Consider the following 21777-nt stretch of genomic DNA (forward strand, 5'->3'; position numbering starts at 1 on the left):
GACGACGTGAATAAACGTCTCCTTTGTGAACTTGGAGGCCTATTTCTTTGCGGCGAATCGCTCTCCTCCCAGCGGAGGTTGAGTGCGCTGCAGCGGTGTCCCAGTGTGTGTGTGGTGACGGCTGATCGGGGCCCTTGGCTCGCGCGAAGCTCGAACCCGCGGTGGGTGGTGGCCTGTGTCCACTTAGAAACCCATAACTGGCGCCCAACGTGCTAAGTCATTGGCGCTTACGCCTTTGATGACACATTAGCCGAGCAGGTCGCCTTGCCGATCACGCTCGCGCACCGTGTCTACCCCCAGCGGGGCACTCGGCAGCTACATGTCGGCTCCCTACGGAGTTGTAGCGTCGTTTGATCCGCTGGCTGCTGTTCCTTCGAATAGCCAGACACCGTGGTTTGCCGCGGCCCCCGTTGGGGTTTACGGCGACACAACCCAAAATGTCGACCACGCGGCTCCCATTGGAGCTGTATCGGAAGCACCCTGCGGTGCATCCGCTGGTCACATGCCTCAGCTGTGCAAGCTTTCCGCCCAGTGCGAAAGCAGTTCGTGTCACGCTGCCGCAACCGGCAGTTTCGAACAGCAGCAGCCGTGCCCCGCGAGCAGTCAATTCGGCTCTGGGAACGGCGAGGCGCTGGCCCGGTTCCCTGTGGAAACCACGCCGCTCATCGAACTAGGAGCCTTGCCTCCCTCGTTCGTGTAGCCCGCCCAAGCCTCCACTGAGGCAGGGGTGCAGTGCGCTCAGTTGGCTGATGTGGCTCCGCGAGCCTGCGGGTCGGCTGGCGCGCTGGGCTCTCCTGATACAGCATTACGACTTTTCCGTGCAGTGTCGAAAGGGGAGCACAAACGTGGTAGCTGACGCGCTATCCCGTGCCCCACTCGCCAGCGGCGCCTTGACGCCTGTAGGCGGAGGGGGCGAAACAGCGGACGAGCCGCCGGGCGGCAAGGAGGGGGAACCCGCAAACGGGTTAACCCATTCCGCTAACCAGGCGAGCAGCGCTTCGCAAAGCGGACGAGAGGCAAAGCTCTTCGTGAGCGCCTCGGAGGTGCCGACGCGAACGGAAATTTTTGGCTGCAAACCTGAGTGGGGACGAGACCAGGCTCCCCTCTGGGATGACTGGAATCGTTTTCAGCCCTAAAGAGTTACTGAAAGCCCAGCAAAATGACCCGTTTTGTCGCGAGGTGAGCGACGGTCTCAGGGAGACGGAGCGCCGTGACGCTACTTGTATTGTAGCGGGCGCAGGGGGGCAGAAGCCAGCGTGTGTCGCGGCGAACCCCGGGGATTCATATTTGCTGGACAATGACGGGCTCGTGCTGAAGTACATAGCCACCGATGACGAGTCCATCGACCCGTTCTAGGTGGTTATCCCCAAAAGTCTAAGAGGCGCACTTTTGCGATTCTCTAATGACGAGCCACTGGCCGGTCATCTGAGTGGCTCCAAAGTTTTTGCAAAACTGAGTCATTCGGTGACGTGGCCCGGCATGAAGCGTGACATTTTCCGCTATTGCCGTTCCTGCCATGTCTGTCAAGCGGTGAAGTCACGGGGCGGCAAGCCGCCTGGAATGATTGATGAAACCGATTGACAGTGTGCGTCCGTGGCAGATGGCCACCTGCGATTTGATGGGGCCTTTCCCCAGGAGCAAGCAGGGGTTCATAGACCTGAAGGCCTACGCGTCACGGTCTGACGAGCTTGCGCCGGTACCCATTGGTATCAAAGGCAAGCGCAAAGGCACAACTGGTGCTGCGGAACGCAAGCGTACGGAGCACCGGTACAATCTGAGGCGACGGTCACCGGTGTGATTGATGTCGGACGGCGGACTTTTCCGCAACCGAAGGCACGCAGCCTCAGCTAGCTGGCGAGCTTTCTCGTCAGGCCCTACCTAGGCGAAGCACGGTGTGTTATTTTTTTTTGTTTTTTTTTGTTTTTGCAGCATGCTCAGTTCCAGCCTTGTGTGTTTATCAGTTTATTTATTTGTTTTGTTTAGTCAGTTTTTAGCCACTTTCGTTTCCAGCTTGTACGTCGGTTTTCGTTCTAACGTACCGAGATGTAAATAGGTAACATGCGTCTGCGTTGGCGTTCAGTTTTTTTTAACCAGACTTGTACATATGTATACTTCAGCCGCTCTCTCTTGCGCTTATCTTTTGAAGCGCAGAGTTTGCCTGTCGTTTGTACGGCGCCTTTTCTCATTTCCGGCCCGACTCTGGGTGGTTGGCTCGTTAAGGAGCCGTGTGTCGCGGTGCGAGTTTTGTGCGGCCCGTATGGAGGGGAAGTTGGCGGGGCGTTTGGGACGATGGGGGGAGGAAAGTGCACCCTTTGACCCTCGCCGCGGCGCCTCTGGACGCTTCTGATGAGGGGTCGTTGTCGCCGACCAGCGTCCGCGCACTTGCGGGTGTATGCGTGGTTGTGGCTGTGACTGTGTGCGCGCGTAACCATGAGCCAAGGTGACGCCTGTGAGTTGTGCCGTTGTGTCCTTCTGCGTGAGCGCGAGGATGAGAAGGACCCCTCGCTGTGGACAAGGACGCCGCCGAACGTCCTCGCCCGTTTCAGCCGGCGTGAAAGGGGTGCACTAACTTTCTTGTGCCCGAACGTGATGCCGTGTCCAAGGGCGCGAGGTCAGTGCTCTGCCGCGGCCCCGTCGTCATCAACGCACCCTACATCAACGGAAAGAAGACCGCCATCAGTCGTCTGCCTTCCCAGCCCGTTCAACTTGAAGTCTGCGAGCGGTGAGTCGCCGACAGGCCCATTGGGCCGCGCCACCGAACTTTGGGACTGTCACCCACCTGTCACATAGTTGTACAGTTGAATTCACATCGTCTTGTGTACCGTGTATATAATCTGCAAGCTGTTTTGATTTACTGAAGCGTCCGCAAGTGTTTGTTTGTTTGCCTTGTTTTTCCTTTGTTTTCTTACGTTGTTCTGGCTGGAACTGAAGGGTAGCTAGTTTTTTTTTGTGTATTCATTTATTTATTTTGGAACTGAAGTGTAGTTTTTTTGTGTATTGATTTCTTTATTTTTGGCCGCGTGCTTTGCCGATGGGTAGGAGGGCATTTAAGGAGAGGGGGATGTGGGAATCCTGGCTTTCCGCCGTCGCCTTTGCGCGGCTGTGCCGGCCGCCCGCGTTGTTTCTCCTCTTTCCCTTGCTCCCGCCTCAGGCGGTGGAGAGGCGGCTGGGTGACTAATCACTGTCATTTAGCCACAGCTCCGCCCCGGCTCCCCAAGGGCCTTTGCCATTGGCGCCTTTTGGCGGGAATTCGGGACCCCGCTTTGGGCGGCCGCGCGCCGCGCGACCGTCCGAGCGGGGCCCAGAGAGAGAGAGATCCCTCCGAGACAGCGTAAGGTGCGTACGTTACTGTTTGTCCGTGCCGGCCTTTGCCGTTCGGACCAGTGCTTACTCGAGCTCGCCCGCACGTGTCCTCTGACCTGCAGCGGTTCGAGCCTGTCCAGCGGGGTCCAGCGACCTCCGACAGGCGTACCTTGCGTTGATTGCCCACTCTCTCTCGCAACCGGCCCAACGGTCGACACGAGAGAGAGATCACAGCACTGCCGCGGGGACATTCTCCTGCAGCGGCGTGTTAGCGGCGCGCATTACTCTGGTCGCTTCGTGCGCGCAGCGGAGCCTTGCTCCTCGCGCGCCCCCGGGACGGGGTGACTATTGAGTGTTTGTGTACCTGCTGAAGGACGACGTGAATAAACGTCTCCTTTGTGAACTTGGAGGCCTATTTCTTTGCGGCGAATCGCTCTCCTCCCAGCGGAGGTTGAGTGCGCTGCAGCGGTGTCCCAGTGTGTGTGTGGTGACGGCTGATCGGGGCCCTTGGCTCGCGCGAAGCTCGAACCCGCGGTGGGTGGTGGCCTGTGTCCACTTAGAAACCCATAATACATACATACATACATACATACATACATACATACATACATACATACATACATACATACATACATACATACATACATACATACATACATACATACATACATACATACATACATACATACATACATACATACATACATACATACATACATACATCCAACAGCTGCGGTACTTTCAGAGTTCCAGTGACTTTAGTTTTCCGTAAAACCCCTAAAAAAGCTAAAGTAGCGACAAGACGCCCTCCCTCTTCTATCCTCCTCCCCCGCGCGCCGGGCGAACGACTTTTGTTTTCTTTGTGATTTCATATGATTGCGGTGCCGACCTCTAGCCCGCTCCGAAGAAACTAACGCCCCTTTTCAATTCGTTGCGCTGGATTCCCGTACTTGCCGAGTTCTTCTCGATGCCTCCGCATTAAGTGCGCGTTCCGCTGCATAAATACATCGGTGACTTAGGAGAAACATTTGCATGCTTTACTGATTCGTCTAAAGGCAAAAATAAGCACGCATAGATGGATTGTTTTGGTAGAGCCGCACGCGCAAAGTGTACGGGTGCGCCGGGCTTTATGCGGCGTGCCAAGTTTGATATCGAGAGTGGGGCGTGCATTGAACGTGACCGTGAATAACGAGGCCGTAGAATGAATTTGCGGTGATCTGTTTTGGTGAAGAGGAGTATACAAACAGAACGACCGCACCCGCCGGAACGCTGGACGTGCTACAACGTATGCACAGGTTTGACATTCCAAAAGACACCTGCAAGTGAAGGCATTCTAAATGCCCGTAGTTCATCCGCTCTCCTAGTGGCTTTTGGTCTGCTGCAGTGTATCGCGGGCCAGGTAAGACGCTTAAGGGAGTGCTCGAAATACGGTATGAAGGCCACGCTACGTGTGTACTTATCTGTGCCTCCCCTAATGCTCTCTCGCGTGCATGAACTGTAACGATATAGACTCCCGCATTAAAATTTTCTTTGGAATAGTTACTTAGGAGGAAACCTACCTCGCAAATATCCTTCGCCTGCCAGCAAAGGGATAATAAAGTTCTACGTAAATGTTTCATCGGCATCAGTCATTTAGTGAGAAGCAAAACCTACCTCGCTTTTAACACATCTGTCCGATAATCTTCCATATTCGTATAATCGCTATTAGAGCACTGCACGGGCCTTAAGTATTCACGCGTCCCGAGCCCGTCAACCTTTTTCGTAACCCGCCCCAGCCCGCCCGATTTTTTCGATATAGGCCCGAACACGGCCCGGCCCGCGAGGTAGACATGCCCGGCTAAGGCTCGGAAACAGCTCGAGTACTAAATGAACATCGGTAAAGCCAAAGCCTTTTGTTATACGGATCTCATTTAAAAAACAAAAAGCGGCTACAAAACTTTTAAAAATGGAGATAATGGAGGCCTCACTGCGGGCAACGTTAACAAAAAAAAAACGTTTTAGCATAAATAAAAGAGGTTATCACAGATTTGCTCGCATTCGTAGCCTCTTCCTAACTAGTTAGGCGTCAAGGGGAAGCGAGAACGCGGAAGTGATATTACAAAGTATGTGACAGGAAACGAGCGACCCACTTACGATGGGCACTATCACGCATACCCACAGCTACTGGCCAAATTTCGAGAGTAAACGCAAGCCAGAGCGCGCTAGCTGGTGTTTCCACCAACGGTGCCTACGGTGCCTTGACGATGCATATCGGCGCGATAATTCTCTTTTTGTCTTTTTCTGTAATATATCTATATATAATATACACGCACGCACGCGCGCACGCGCGCCACTGAAGAATGTAACGCGTGCGCTTCACCATGTCAGAGCGCAGTTTGACCTGCGCTTAAAGTACGCATGTATGTCTGCGGCATGCGCTCAAATTTAAGGAACGTCACTTTACAGTTAGACGTGTGCCTCGGGTCAGTTACAGGTTTGCGTGCGTGCAATCACGATGCGCTCAACGCAAGCGCCCTTATGTCGAGCTTACTGCGGCCATACGCTCGATTGCGAACAAACCACTGCAGAGCGTAGCTTGAAAAAAAAAAAAGGAAAACTCAGCAGCTATTGAAAGCAAGTCACTGACCTCGCAAAGTCTGATCGATGGCGTTGCGTTAAAATTCGCCGGGCCAATTCTGTGTAACCAAAACTTCCTCCAGCCCGCGTCGGTTTCCGATGATGGGATCGCGAAGAACCGCTTTCCACCTTCGTGACGTTTCATGCACCCGAAGGCGCAGCAGCCCGTCATGCCGCACAGATAGACGGCTTGAAGTTGGGTGACTGACACGCATTCCGAGCAAAACAAAAGGCGCTGTTCTTCACAGCAAGCAAAAGCGCAGTGTCCGCAACGACGCCTGCCGAACCTACGGTGCGCGGTTGGAGCGGACAATATGGCGTCTGCGGCCGCGAAAAGCGCGGGTTTAAAGGACTCTTGCGCGCGAAACCATCGACCAATGGGAAGAGGCGACGGGCGCAGGAGAGGGAGAGGCGGCGTTCTGCAAAGGTTGTCGTTACTTTAAAAATTTCCAGGGGCTTTAGTTTTCCGGGGCTCCGGCTCCAGCCGCGTGGAGTACACCACTTTTGTCCCCGATAGTACTTACATTTCAGCATACTGAAGAAAACGGCACTCGCCGAGATAACAGAGGAAAAGAAAAAACATACAAAACATAAACACATTGACGTTTCGGCACCGCTCCGGGTGAACAAGGCACCCGTAGCCGTGGCGAAACGTCAATGTGTTTATGTTTTGTAGGTTTTTCTTTTAACCTCTGTGACCTAGGCGAGTGCTAGCTGTTTTCTTCAATATGCTGAATTTCCCTCGCCGGACGGGTTTCCGTCGAATCCTAAAGTATACTTTCATTTTATTTCATTTTCATTTTATTGCTCTCAGGACCGGTCAGGCGTTAGAGAGAGTAGTGGGAATATAACGAGAAAATATACAGAAGATAGGAAGGAAACGAATGGTCGCAGTACGTGAGTAGAAAGAGCATCCTTGAATTTTACGTGGTCCATTATGGTGACGACGGAGGAGGGCAGGTGGTTCCAATCCGAGCCAGTTTTGGGGACGAAGGAGTTTATGAACTGGTCACTCCTGCACTGTGGAACATGAACCTGTAAGTGACGATCTCTGCGAAACGATTAGTACATTGTAGGAATAAACGAGGGATTGCTTTGAGCTCTTTTTTGTGTAATATATTTCATGGACAGTGCACAGGCAGCAATGTGACGTCGTATTTGATACAGCTCATAACTAAATGATGAATTAAATTTAACTAATCAACTTTCTATTGTTATATTTGGGGCCAAGATTATATGGCGAAATTGAAGGCCGGCAAGATTCAAGTTTAGCTGTCTTTGAATTCCTTTGATCGCAAATGGATTTCGAAATATCAGACTTCAAATAAAAGACTTCAGACCTTAACCTAAAAGAAATCAGACTTCATTATAAAGCTCACTGAGTTGGCTTTCACGCGCTGCTTATTTATAAAATGTCGGCGCTCGCATTTCCGATACATCAGATACAGACGCCGTTCGTGCATTCGACGATACTGAAGAAGTTAACATAACTCTGCGATCATGCCGCGCGCAACGACGCCACTTTAGAAATAGCAATGAGGAAAAGCCGCCTTTCAAATCTGTATTTTTAACGTTCGGTGTTTCGATGCACACTGCCGATAAGAAAATTTAAAAAGGGGGCTACCTTCGATTTTTACAGCCTTCAATTTCGCATTATATAATTGGCCCTAAGTGAAAAATAAATGACCGATTATTTTCATTTAGTTAATTATTCGTATATTTATAGGGATGTATACGCATTGCACACAAAGCCTGCCTCGCTGTAGAATTCACCTGCACAAACCACACTGTCTTATCTCTCATGCATTAAAAAATAATGTGTACTCATTAATTTGAAACATCCGGTAATTAATACTCTTTCACCACGGACGATTAGGAACAACCTACACGAATCAATTTCTATATAGAATTGGGCTTACGACAATCCACCGATGTGCATGCGGCCAGGACGATAAGGATGTGCCTCCTCTGCTACTGGATCGCCCAGAGCATGAAAGTGTTAGGACGCGAAGAGAGCACGTGAAGAGAGACTTGAACCCCCCCCCCCCCCCCCCCCCCCCTTGATATAAGGCCCTTCAGTCTTCAAAAAGGTGTTAGGTTCATGGCCGACGCATGCGCTACAGAAACGGGTGATCACAGCACTGAAATCTTCTCTCGAGGACAGTGGCTTCCTCGATACGTACTAGCTATTACTGGTGTAACTACTGTTATCGTTCGTCTCGACACGTGCCGTCCGGTGCCCCAAAAATCATTTACATGTGTTTCTATTATGTATTTGATGTATGTGATATTTTTATTGTTGCAGCTCATTGTTTCTTTTTAATTTCTTGAGTTTGTGGTTTTTATACCGTTTACTCTGATTCGTACATATCATTTCTTACAGAGGTATCCTCATTTTATGTCACTAGGTAGTAGCGTTACTTACAGTTCATTTTTTTTAATTTTATGTAAGCGTTGCTGGCGTGCCTTGCAGATTGTGCGTTTGAGCTGTGCTGTGCTGAGCGTTATGTCGCCAGTTCGTGTTTTTCTTTACCTAAGCGCTAAGCAGGGGTCGGAGCCATAATCAGGCGCCAAGATCTCCTTGTATACCAACGTAAATAAATAAAAACTTCTTCCGGGGGGGGGGGGGGGTTGAGGGGGGGAGTGAATCGTCTCTTTTTTCCTTGCACAGTACTGGAAGCTGTTACAAGTCTAGTAAGCTTGAACGGCAACTGCATATAGGTTTTAGAAATTGTGGTGTTCTTCCGTGCAAGCAAGAACCACGAAGCTGCAGCAAAGTGCGTCGACGGAATTTCTTTATTCCATCTAACAAAGTTACTGGCGAGCGCCAGCAGAAGGGCCGACGTCAATGACAAGCTAGGAAGAAGTGCCCGCGACAGCGCTCGGTGCCGCGGTATATAAGCCCTTATCAAAGGGGCGTGTCCCAGTAGCGCGCGTGTTGTTATCATAAGTAGGCGCGCAGCCACTACAGAAATCAACGAGCTTAAGAGGGTCGAATGTGTGAAGCTTGCAGGTAAAGCATGCGAAGTATTTTTGGGAGACTTCGGAGAAAGCAGGATAGCAGTGGCTGCCTCAGTACTTCAATGGCTGCCCTGACCGAGGGGACGAATCGGGTAGTCGGCAGCTTGCTCGGCCTTCAGAATTTTGTACTGAAACCTTTCCAAAACGTGGGGCTCCCAGCGTCTGCACTGCTAACGCACGGAGAAACTTGTAGTCACATATTGGCTTGTTGAAATACTGTGCAAAAGACTGCCTGCTGCCGCCGCACTTTTCTTTCCCTTCCAGTTATGCGGTGTTCAAGCATCGCTAGCACGCAGTGCATAAGAGCAACCACTTGTGGAAACGTAGTGTACCGTGCGTAGTGTAGTGTATCGTAGAGTATCGTGCAAACATCTTTGCTGTAGCTGGTGGACTACCTGCACACACTGGCATCTCGGATAACAAGCTGTCTTTATTCATAAGCGAGGCACTACATTTACAACACAATGCGACGCGACTGCGACTGCGCGCTACAACAGCTACAACATTCACTGGCTAGTACTATTATTTATTCACGTTGCCTCACAGGCTTCAAGCATGGAGTATTGTGTGAGGGGGGGATTACATAAATAGGGGTAATAACAGGAGCATGAATGACATGATTATATAATGCTGATTGGCTGTTAGTACTCATTAAACAGTAAGAACATCATTACACAATGCCAACTGACTGTTAGTACTTACCGTCAAACAATGAGAACATCATTATACAATAGTTATTGACGCGTCAGTAATTAGAAAAAATGGCTGTTATTTCGGTCCTAAAAGAAGCTGGATCACGAATATAGACGATGTGTTCCGGTAGACCATTGCAGTGAACAATAGCCTGCGGCAAAGCGGATGAATTGAATGCAACGGTTTTACCTGAAAGGCGTTGGAAGCTGAGATGGTTGTTTAAACGGCGCGAGGTGCGGTGAGGTTGGGCAAGAGGGAGAGTCGAATGATTAGTGCTATAGACTATCTTGTGAAATAAGCAGACTAGGGCAATTAATCTTCGTGATTGCAAGGTACAAAGAGAGAGCGATAATTTAATGTTTGTGACGCTTGAGTGACGGTCATAGTTTCTGGAGATGAAACGCGCAGCACGATTTTGGACTGATTCAAGGGAGTTAATTAAATAAGCCTGGTGAGGTGACCAAATGGATGACGCATATTCGAGTTGCGGACGAACAAATGTTTGATAGGCGAGCTTACGGGTAGTAGCAGGAGTTCCATGAAGATTACGTTTTAGGTAGCCTAAGGTCCGGGATGCTTTAGCTGTTATTTTCTGTATATTGCCACGTATCATTGTAGCGTCTGTTCGTTCGCGCAGAAAAGGGGTGTTATCATTTGTGTTCGTGACGCGAGAAGCGACCGGACTAATCTCGATTGATCACAGCCATGCCGAGCTGCATCTACGTGTTTCCAGATTACTCTAGATGATCTCGACTTGTTATCTCGAAGTTTCCTTGCCGGCTTTAAATTTAACGATGCCGCGAGCAGCGGGCATTCGTAGTTCGACGATTGACGAGCACGCTTGTTGCTTACGCCGCCACCGAGTGATTCAGGTCTTTTTTGCGGGCGCAAGTCAGCCCAAATAAAGAGCTTCGTTTGCAAGTCTTTCTGGTGTCTTCCTGACCGCTGGACTGCCGTCACTACAACGTGACATCTGGTGGAGGTGCTGGGTAGCCTTCCAGGTACCGGACAACCCCTGCAAGTCGTGACGCCAGCCCTGTGAGTTATTCACTGGAGGAGCTGACTCCAGTCTACCACGCAGCCTCTGGAGCCTGCAGCCATGACTTACGCCGTAGCAGTGCACCGTCCTGTACTTCGACGACGGGACTCAAGCACCCATCGCCCTTAGCCAGATGCGCTGGAGCGCCGCCCTCTCGGCCCAACCCGCCCGTCCTACGAGCGTCGCACACGGCCGAGGAAATGCGAGGAGTGGAGAACACCAGACCAGCGCCGCCCACTATGCTTCCACTGTGGACAAGCCGGTCACATTCTCAGGTACTGCTCATACAGGAGAATGGGCATCCGAGGGTTCTCTTACGACGCCCCACGACCACCACCCGGCCAGCGACCAGCCGAAATCGTAGAGTTTTTGCGTCGGGAAGAGTACTCATCGCCCAGCCGCCTATCACGTTCCCTGTCGCCATCGTCACCGCGCTATGTATCTCCAAGCCGAGGCTACGCAGTGCGTGGACGCTCACCCAGCCCTCGAAGGTTCAACTGAATAAAGCAGCCTCTGGAGGTGAGGTTGCTTCTGAGTGCAGGAACTAAGTTCTTGCATCGACGAAAACACAAGACTATGCCTAAACTACGACGAGAGCTACGACGACCCCTACTACGACGACCCCTACTACGACGACCCCTACTACGACGACCCCTACTACGACGACCCCTACTACGACGACCCCTACTACGACGACCCCTACTACGACGACCCCTACTACGACGACCCCTACTACGACGACAACTACGACGACAACTACGACGACAACTACTACGACAACTACTACGACAACTACTACGACAACTACTACGACAACTACTACGACAACTACGACGACAACGACGACGACGACACGGCTAGACTTGAAGCTTTTACCGCTGCCCTTAAACCTTATTATGAACGCTAAAGGACTCGAAGTTAGAATTCTGCGCGTTTATTTTAATTTTAAAGCATCGAGACGATGCTTCTTTGAGAGGGGGGTAATGCCACGTATCATTGTAGCGTCTGTTCGTTCGCGCAGAAAAGGGGTGTTATCATTTGTGTTCGTGACGCGAGAAGCGACCGGACTAATCTCGATTGATCACAGCCATGCCGAGCTGCATCTACGTGTTTCCAGATTACTCTAGATGATCTCGACTTGTTATCTCGAAGTTTCCTTGCCGGCTTTAAATTTAACGATGCCGCGAGCAGCGGGCATTCGTAGTTCGACGATTGACGAGCACGCTTGTTGCTTACGCCGCCACCGAGTGATTCAGGTCTTTTTTGCGGGCGCAAGTCAGCCCAAATAAAGAGCTTCGTTTGCAAGTCTTTCTGGTGTCTTCCTGACCGCTGGACTGCCGTCACTACAACGTGACAATATGAGTGGACCAGGACAAGTTACATGAAAAATGGACACCGAGGTATTTGTAAGAAGACACCTGAGAGCCTTTTATCGAGCATGTAATTGAACGAAGAGTTAGATTTTTTGCGGCTGAATGTCATTAACTTGCATTTTTCAGTGTTAAGTGACATTTGCCATGATGAACACCAAGCGGTTTCATGATCGAGGTCCCTTTGAAGTGCAAGATGATCTGCAGGTGATCGGATTTTGCGGTAAATTATGCAGTCATCTGCGAACAAGCGAATGGTTGATGTAATGTTGGATGGCAGATCATTAATGTAAATCAGGAACAGCAACGGGCCCAGGACTCTTCCTTGAGGAACACCAGATAGAACATCGCTAAACGGAGATGAGTGGCCGTTAACAACTGTGAACTGTTTACGAAAAGACAAGAAATTCCTTAGCCATGAGATAGTTAGTGAGTCTAGGTTGAGGGAAGTAATTTTACCTATTAAGCGTGAATGCGCAACGCGGTCGAATGCTTTTGAAAAATCTAAGAATATGCAGTCTGTTTGGAAGTTCTCGTCCATGTTGTGTAGTAGCTCGTTAGTAAATTCCAGTAGTTGAGTCTCACAAGAGAAGCCTTTCCTGAACCCGTGCTGGTTAGAAAAAAAGAAATTATTACTATCTAGATGCTGCGCCACTGCTGATACGATGATGTGTTCGAGGATCTTACATGGGACAGATGTCAAAGATATAGGGCGATGATTTTGCGCGTTCGTTTTATCACCTGATTTGAAGATGGGGATAATTTTACCAATTTTCGAATCCCTTGGAATCTCACCAGTTGATAGCGACTGACGAAAGATATGGAAGAGAATATTGCTTGAATGGATCACTGTGCTTTTGAGAATTTTTGTATTAATATCATGAATACCGGCAGAAGTCGAAATCTTGAGATTGTTTATTAATGCTGCAATACCGGAGACACTTATTTCTATGGGACTCATGTACTGGTAATCGGCATCTACTAATGGTGGATTAGTGGAATGGTCTTCCTGTGTGAACACTGAAGAAAAATAATTATTAAATATAAGTGGGCATTCTTCTTCTATAACTGGAGCACCAGTGTTATCCAACAACGAAACAAGAACCGGAGTGTCAATAGGTGATATCGTTTTCCAAAATTTTTTAGGGTTGTGTGTCATAAGGGATTGAAGGTCATGGGAATAATATTTAAGCTTTGCTTTGCGGATGGCACTACAATATGTTTTTTCGGCGATTTTGTGTTTCTGCCATGAAGCCGGTGTGCCAAGGCGTTTGGCAGCTTTGAAAAGTCGCTATTGTGTCTACTACTAAAAGTACTATTGTGTCTCAGTTTTCAACATTATTGGATTCAGACAGCTCCTTGGATGCCGCGACACCATGTTTCAACAGCACTGCGTGTTGTATCAAGCTTTGCACTGCACTGCACTGCATCGAGCTTTACAGCACGAATCAGTAGAATATTGTCATATGAATGTGTAGAATCCGCTCCTGCCCGTACACATATCTTCTAATGTCCAACAATAGATCTTGATTTTGTAAAAGTCGACGGAAACTAGCAACGTCCTTTTTTGTGCCACCGACGCAAATTTATATGACACGGGGGCAATAATCTGCACATCTTGCGTTTTGTCTTTTCGCGTACATGAGGCTTCTTACCACATGCTCCGCCTGAAGCCTGTCAGGTGCAATCAATAAATAAGAAGCCACGGTGACCTGACCTGGCGAAAACTCCAACAAAGCTTATTTCACGAAATGCTCCCAATCCATTCGAACTTGATTTTTTTTTATCATATCGTAGTCTTTTTGATCAGAAAAAAAAGGCGACGTAATTAGCACAGACCAAAAACTTAATTTTACACTTTATTAGGGGCCAGCCGCGAGTAGCAGCGTTTTTGAAGATACTGAGCTCTAGGGGCGTAATGCAGATTACAAACGTGATGCCTAACAAGTTTTTTTTTAGAAGAAAATATGTTTGGTTAACTGTTTGTTGTTAGGGAGAGTCAGTGTTCCTACGAGGATCCTGTTTAATGGGAGATGCGTGGTTAAGGAGATGCTCGCATATTCTCATACTATGTGCAAGAGGCTCGATGACTACTCAGAAAGGGGGGGGGGGAGGACGAGGGTATCTGACAAGTCTGTTTTGGGGCTACAGAAAGGTGTGTGTGTGTATAGTTGTTGAAGTTGAAGTTTATTTGTCGTACTTAGTGGTACAGGTATCACTGGGAGAGAGAGGACGCAGGGAAAAAAAGCTGCTTGAATGCAGCTTGAGAGGCACCCTGCGCCCACACTGCTGGGGCAACGTATTGCCTCAGTTGTTTACAAGACAGCTGCAGGTGAGGCAGCCGAAAAAAAATAAAGTATCATCATGAATGGTATATTTACAGCGGCATTTCAACATTAGTATCACAATCACAACAAAAAAATTGGCGGGGGCTTAGCTTTGGTTACGCCGGGTAGGTTGCGAAAGCAGGTGTTTTGGATGGATGGATGGATGGATGGATGGATGGATAGGAGCGCCCCCTTTGGAACGGGGTGGTGGCAATTGCCACCATGCTCAGCTTTTCTTTATTTATTATTTTTTTTTGTTTACTGTGTTGGCAATTCTCATTAAGATTCTCCATCACCTTTGCCTACGGTTTCCTACTATTCTAACCTTATGCCACATCTCTGCTTTTCAGCCACCAATCCTCCAATCGCTTTTTGCTGACTTCCACTGCAGATTTATTTACATGACCATTGTTATCTTTAAACCCTAGGGCCTCAGAAAGAGTGACTGTGCCTGCATCGACATCCGGATGGATACCATCACATTTTAGTACGAGGTGTTCAATTGTTTCCACAGATCTACCACACACTGCACATGTGTCATCTTCGTTAAATTTCTTTTTGTAGCTGCGCGTTCTAAGACACCCTGATCTAGCTTCAAAAAGTAGGGCACTGCCTCTTGAGTTATCATAGAAAAATTCTTTCCTGATCTGCCTTTTCCAGAATCGATATAGTTCTACACTATGTTTCTTTTCCATTGAATTCATCCAATTTTTAACTTCCGCGTTTTTAACCTGTCGTTTAATGCTCTTTCTTTCTCCGTCCTCATGACCGGCATACTTACTGGTTAGTTTTCTAGTTCTTTTCCGCCACTGTGAGTCAACGTTCTTTCTGTATAAATATTTAAATACCTTAGCTGCCCATCTGTTATCGTCCAATTTCCTCAGGCGTTCTTCATATAGTATTTTACTCTTAGCTTCCCGTGCCTCGAACGATGTCCAGCCCATATCCCCTTGTACTGCCTCGTTTGTGGTTTTGCCGTGGGCACCTAGTGCTAATCTTCCAACAGCTCTCTGATTTACGTCTAATCTCGACTGAACTTCTGCCCTTAAGCACAGAACCGCATTGCCGAAAGTAAGTCCCGGCACCATTATTCCTTTCCAAATACCTCTTAGTACTTCATATTTGTTGTACCCCCATAATGCCCTATGTTTCATTATCCCGGCGTCTCTTCGTCCTTTTGCCCTAAGGGCCTGTTCATGCTTTTCCGTGTATATCTGCCCTTCGTTTAGCCATATCCCGAGGTATTTGTATTCGGCCACTTTGGGTATTTCGTGGCCTTGTATTGTAAGCACCTGATCAGTTATATCGTTAAAAATCATCACCCCTGATTTAGTTGCTAAAAAACTGAATCCTAGAGCGTCTCCTTCGTCTCCACAGCAATTAACCAAAGTTTGTAAATCTTCCTGGCTATCTGCTAACAGTACAATATCGTCCGCATACATTAAACCCGGGAGTCGCTGCTCAACTACATTTCCGCCTAATCTGTACTGCAGTTTTGTACTGCATATGCAGCGCCTCTAGCGGGAAGAGCGCAGCGCGCCGTGCCAAGCGGCCGCCGTTACCCGACGGGCCGAGTTGGTAGCCCGTCTCTCGCTTCTGGTATGACGTCACGCTGTGACGTCACAAGGCATGGTATGACGTTAGGGGTCGGTGGTCCCGGGTTCGAACCCTGGACCACTGCTTCACCGGAGCAGTCGCTCTACCAATTGAGCTAACCGGGACGGCAAGGTTATGGTAGGGCGAGAGCTTATGGCTGCACTTGGGTGGACGTCAACGAGTAATTACTACCTTATTACAAATCTACTCCACCATGGGGGATTACCCTAAAACTTTTGGTCAAGGTTAACGCGGTACGGCACAAACATTACGACGAGAAACATTCAGCGACAGGACGAAGAAAGGAGTTCAAGAGAGTGGGGAGAAACAGTGGCTTAGCTGCGGATTGGCGAGGATCGTGGAGTGTTGCGGATACGGGCGAAGTTGGGCCACGCGTATTCGGGCCGCTGCCACCGCGCTGCACACGTCAGGCCCCCGCCTAGGTTCGCTAAGCGTGCCGACCACTTCCCTCGTTGACCTCACGCACGTCCGCACGCACCGATATCTCCAGGCCAACTGCCTGGCCGCGTTCTCATGACAAACAGACAAACAAACAAACAAACATACCGACAGACAGACAAACAAACAAACAAACATACAAACAAACAAAAAGCTCAAAGTACAATGCACCAACGGTTCGCAGACGTCAAAAGGAAAAAAAAATTCGCTGTGGCTTAGCTTGGTTAAAATATCCGTACCTACGCCATGGTTCAGCTGGTAGTGTAGCTGGTGGTGGTGCTTGTGGTTAGACTTGTGGCGATGCATATGTTATACAATCCAATCCAATGTAATCTTGTTGAGGATTTTGCGTGGTCGCAGCGGAGCACCAGAGCAAGACGACCAGCGTGGCAGGCTTCTAGTTCCGAGCAGCTCGTGCCGGGCGTGCGCTCCGAGCACGCCCTGTCCATCTTTATTTTCCTCTATCGCGGGAACGCCGATCTCGGCGGCGTATTCGCCAACTGCAGCCTGTACAGCCACAAGGCTTGAAACCACGGTGAATTGATCACGGTGACTGAAGATTGTCACAACGGCTTACCTAAAAGGGATAATAAATCCTCTTAAATGGCGTTATATGCCACTAAGCATCACGATTTGCGACCTAAAAGGGAAAAAATGGAAAAAAAATGAAATTAAAAAAACAATAAAATTACAGTACAGAGAGCGGAGTCGAACGGCCGACCTTCCATACGCAACACGTGCCTCTAATCCACTGCGCCATAGCGGCGATGTCAAGCCGTCGTTCTGAATGAATATTTATAACCAGCCTTAATGTGGCTGCTACCTGCCGGTGGGCGGCGCTGTCATCGCTGGCTGTACCGGCTGCATTTGGCGAACACGCATCTCGGCGCTTGCGCTGTATAGCGTCGCCGGGCGCTATAGGGCCCCCCGCCTAGACGGAACGTCGAAATATGCGCGCCAACGGGGCAGGGATGGAGTAGCCATGGCAGGCAAGCAGGCAGCTAAAGGAACAGTGTCCCCACGGGGTCGCTACAAGGTCCGGTAAGTTCATGTCAGGGGCCGGGAAGAGCCGTCGTGTGGAGGGCGCGGGCTCAGGTGGACGAGCCTGGGTGTTGTGCAATGGGCGAATGATGCAGGGTGCCGAGCTGACAATGGACATGGGGACAGGGGAGGCCATGGTCGGGCCGTCACCGACTGTGGCTGTGGGTGTCTGCAAGAAGGTTGTGGCAGTGACAGGCCGTGTAGTTGAGACTGCTACATCAGACGGCTGGCAGACAGCAAGAGACACAGCTGGTGGATGGAGAGTTGCCACACTACTCGGTGGGTGTAGCTCTACCATTCGTGGCTGAAGGTTGCTCAAGTCAGGCACCAAAGCAGACGCTTGCCGCGACAGTGTCGAGCTGCCAGGGTCAGACTCCGAGAAGCGGTTGACAGTACTAAGGGCTTGGGGTGGGGCCTCTTGGGCAGGCGATGTGCCGCCGGGGTAGTGGGGCTGGTATGTGGCATATGCTGCGGTGACAGCAATCTCACTTCGCCTTTAGCACGATCGCTCAGGTCAGTGACTGACGGCTTTGGCGGAATGAGCGATGAGGCGGCAGGTGAGCTTTCGGCTGGCAGCGATGCTACGCAGTAGGTTACAGAAATTGGCGGAATGGGGCACTCGTCGAGGAAGAGCTCGACTGACGGCGGCACTATTGCAGAGGAGAGAAGTTGCTCACCGGGCTGTGCCGAAGACACTGTATCGTCCTTATTGGAGGCGGTATGGCCGGAGGCGCTGTACAGGGTGGCGCGAGACGCATCTGTCGCTGAATTCGCTGTATGTAATCTAATGTAATCTAATGCAATCTAATCCAATCAAATCCAATCCAGTCCAGTCAGGACGCCGTTCATGTGCACTCCCGTCGCACACGGACGGCGCGAGATCGCGAAGCAATGTTAAGCCGCTGGTGGTTGGCACAGCTACTGCTTTCTAGCGACGTGAGTCGAGCCTAATCTCTTACGCCACAATCGCGCTCCTAGCGGAGAGCGCAGGAGTTAGGCGTCGGTGGTGGCACCGCCGCGGCTTGCGACGGCGCGAGTCGGTCGCCCTTCTCTTCGGCGTGACGTCACAACACCTGTTACGCTCCTAGCGGAGAGCGCAGGAGTTAGGCGCCGATGGTGGCACCGCCGCGGCTTGCGACGGCGCGAGTCGTCCGCCCTTCTCTTCGGCGTGATGTCACACATGACGTCACACATGACGTCATACATGACGTCACACAGAGGTCAACTAAAGGTCAATGGTGGCACCGGAGCGCCACGGCATAGGCTGAAAGTGCAAGTAGTAAAGCTTTCGCTTTAAAAAAGAAAACAAACGGCGAAGGAACGGGAGAGACAGCCACGGTCTTAAAGAGGAGCGTATGCGAAGGGTGCCGTGGCATTCGACGCGAAGCGCCCCATCCCCGTCGCGGCCGACACCGTTTAGCCGCGTGAGTGGCCATTTGCTATCGCGTGTCAACGTGCAAGCGCCCGCGTCCAAGCAACTACACGGAGAGGGGACGGAATGGACTTAATAGTAGGTTAACCACGCGCAAAAAAAGACAAGGACACAGAGAGAGACGTACGCAGACTGTGCTCTAAGTCCGTCGCTTTCCGTCTTCTTGTCTTTCTGAGAACTTTCACGATCTAAACGCTTTCACTGACATTGCAGAGTAGTTGGTGGCTAACCGTCGAAGCGGGAGGTCAAAATCGTCGCCGCCATGCTGGGAGATGTTCCTTGGCGCCTTGGCTATCTCGACCGCAACAGTGGGCGAAGGACAGGGCAGGCACGAACATTTTGACAATCCATTTACGCCGCGTGGCAGGAGTCAGGTGCCATTTCGCATAGCGACTTCACTATGTGTGAGAGAGATCACACAAAGAAACTACCACACATTCGTGATTTTTGCCGTGCGTAGGCTTGAAGTGCTTGAAGAACTTTTGTGCTGCCTAAAATGGGAACGCAAGTACAATGCGCATGGTGTACTCAGGGCGGCTGCGTATTCCCTTTTGTCCTCTGTATGTATTTGTGCGATTTCGTGAAAACTCACAGTTGTCGCTTTTCATCCCGCGTTCCTTCTTTTTTGCGCTCTACTCATATTGAGAGGTGCGCACTTCTTCACATTAATGCAACGCTCAGTGGCCTTTTTTTTGTTGCTTAGGACTGGGCCATCTGCTGCGGTACCTGCTGGTCGTGGCCCGCTTCACGTACCTGCAGAGGAAGAAGAAAGGGCGACGTTTTCACTTCCTGCACCCCGAGAGTCGAGACGACGTCATCAACAATGGCGCCCACTGCACGCCTCAAGAGTGGGCGCAAGAATGTCCGTGCCCGGCGAAAGAGCACCTGCACAAGGCGAGCGCTGTTGCTTTGCGCATAATCTGCATCATGATCAGCCTGACTACAACCACTGCAGGGCAAAGGCCTCCCCCATATCTTTCCAGTTAACCCCGTAGTGTGACAGCCGTAGCCACCCCATACCAACCAACTTCGTAATCTCATCTGCCCACCCAATTTTCGGCCGCCATTCGCTACAATTTCCTTTTCTTGAAATGCAAACCGTTTACCTTAGTGAACATTGCTTATATTGCCTTCGCATTACTTGCCCTCATCATCATCATCATCACCACGATCATCTCTGTAAGCCTGACTATGCCCACTGCGGGACAAAGGCCTCTCCTATCTCAATGCAATGAACCTTTTCCTATGCCAGATGCGACCACCATACCCCCGCAACTTCTTAATCTCATCCGCCCACCTTTTTGCTGCCCCCTGCTACGCTTGCCTTCTCTTGCAATCCATCCCGTCACCCTTCAGACCAGCGGTTATCTTGCTTTCGCATTACATGTCCTGCCTATGCCTATTTCTTCCTCGTGATTTTGACTAAGATGACAATAACCCGCGTTTGTTCCCTCACCTACCCTTCCCGCTTCTGGTCTCTTAACACCTTTTTTTGGGGCTAGTTGGTGCATACTTAAATTAGAGAAAAAAATAGCGCCAAACCATGCGCACCGCGAGAAAGGAACGAGGACGAGACACAAGCGCTAACTCACAACTGAAATTTTATTGAAGCCAGGAAGCACTTGATATAAGGTGAAGTTTGAAGGGCAAAGAAGGGTGACATGAAGGAGAAGGTGAACAAACGCAGCCATCTCGGAACGCAGAAACAGGCATGGGCTGCCTGCCTGTTTCTGCGTTTCGAGATGGCTGCCTTTGTTCACCTTCTCATCCTTTCACCCTCCTTTCCCTTTGAAACTTCAGCTTATATAAAGTGCTTCCTGGCTTCAATAAAATTTCAGTTGTGAGTTAGCGCTTGTGTCTCGTCCTCGTTCCTTTCTCGTGGTGTGCATGGTTTGGCGCTATTTTTTCTCTAATTCATGGTCTCTTAAAGTTACACCTATTTTCTTTCCAAAGCACGCTGCGTTGTCCTTAACTTAAGCTGAACTCTTTTTCGACGCCCTCCACGTTTTTTGCAAAGAGGTGAGTATACCGGTAATATACAATGTTATATACTTTTTTTCTCTTGAGGGATATTGCTAAACTGGCATCCATGATCTGGGAGAACCTGCCAAATGCGTTCCGCCCCATTCTTGTTCTTGTTATTTCGCTGCCGTGATTCAGATCTGCGGTTACTGCCTTCCCTAGGTAGTCGTATTCCTTGATCACTTCCAGCACCTCTCTACCAATTGTAAACTGCTTTTAGCTTTGGCGATTGTTGAACGTTACTTTGGTTTTCTGCATTTTTAGACCCACAGTACTGCTTTGCCTGTCCATCTGACTGACCATATTTCGCAGATCATCTCCTTAATGACTTAGTAAAGCAATGGTAGAGGCAGGTTGGTCAGCTGCTTCTTGATAATGACACAGTGAACCAGGGAAGTAAAACCTCAGGGTGCTTGCGAACGTTTCGAGAAGCAATGTCATACCAAGGTATTCTCCATTAACTCATACTCCCAACTGCTCCCAATCCAGGCCTAGGAATACCTCCTGTAAGCAGGCGGTGAATAGAATTTGCGAGATCGTGTCTGGGCATGACACCCTTTCTTATTGGAATTTTATTGCGGACCTTATGGAGAACTATGGTAGCTGTGCACCCGCTAGAGATATCTTCCAGTACTCTCGCATAAGAGTCTTCTACACCCATTTCTTGCCCTTTATTTCGACTAAGATGTCTTCACCCGGGTTTGGTCCTTGACACATTCTGCCCTCTCCCTGTCCGTTAGCGTTCCACCTATCATTTTCCTCAAAAATGTGGCCTCGAAAAACTTGCAAAAGAAGTGAAGACAAGTAAGGAAGTAACTTTTAGACCATTCTTCACGATAAAAACACATAAACCTGGCG

At 49.8% G+C, this 21777-nt stretch overlaps 1 protein-coding gene across 3 annotated transcripts in view; it reads left to right on the plus strand.

Moving 5' to 3' along the window:
• LOC149367674 (uncharacterized) overlaps positions 1-21777 on the plus strand; it is a 247321-nt gene that overhangs the window by 21235 nt on the left and 204309 nt on the right. For all 3 annotated transcript variants that reach the window (XR_016285090.1, XM_089556781.1, XM_089556773.1), the window contains exon 2: positions 19601-19791. Coding sequence is in view for 2 of the 3 variants with exons in the window: in XM_089556781.1 (XP_089412907.1) it covers positions 19601-19791 (191 nt within the window). In the remaining variant the exon portion in view is untranslated. The remainder of the gene's footprint in view (positions 1-19600; positions 19792-21777) is intronic.

The sequence above is a fragment of the Amblyomma mixtum genome, chromosome 1 (assembly GCF_055824585.1).
Source record: "Amblyomma mixtum isolate Tamu chromosome 1, ASM5582458v1, whole genome shotgun sequence".
Classification (NCBI taxonomy): domain Eukaryota; kingdom Metazoa; phylum Arthropoda; class Arachnida; order Ixodida; family Ixodidae; genus Amblyomma; species Amblyomma mixtum.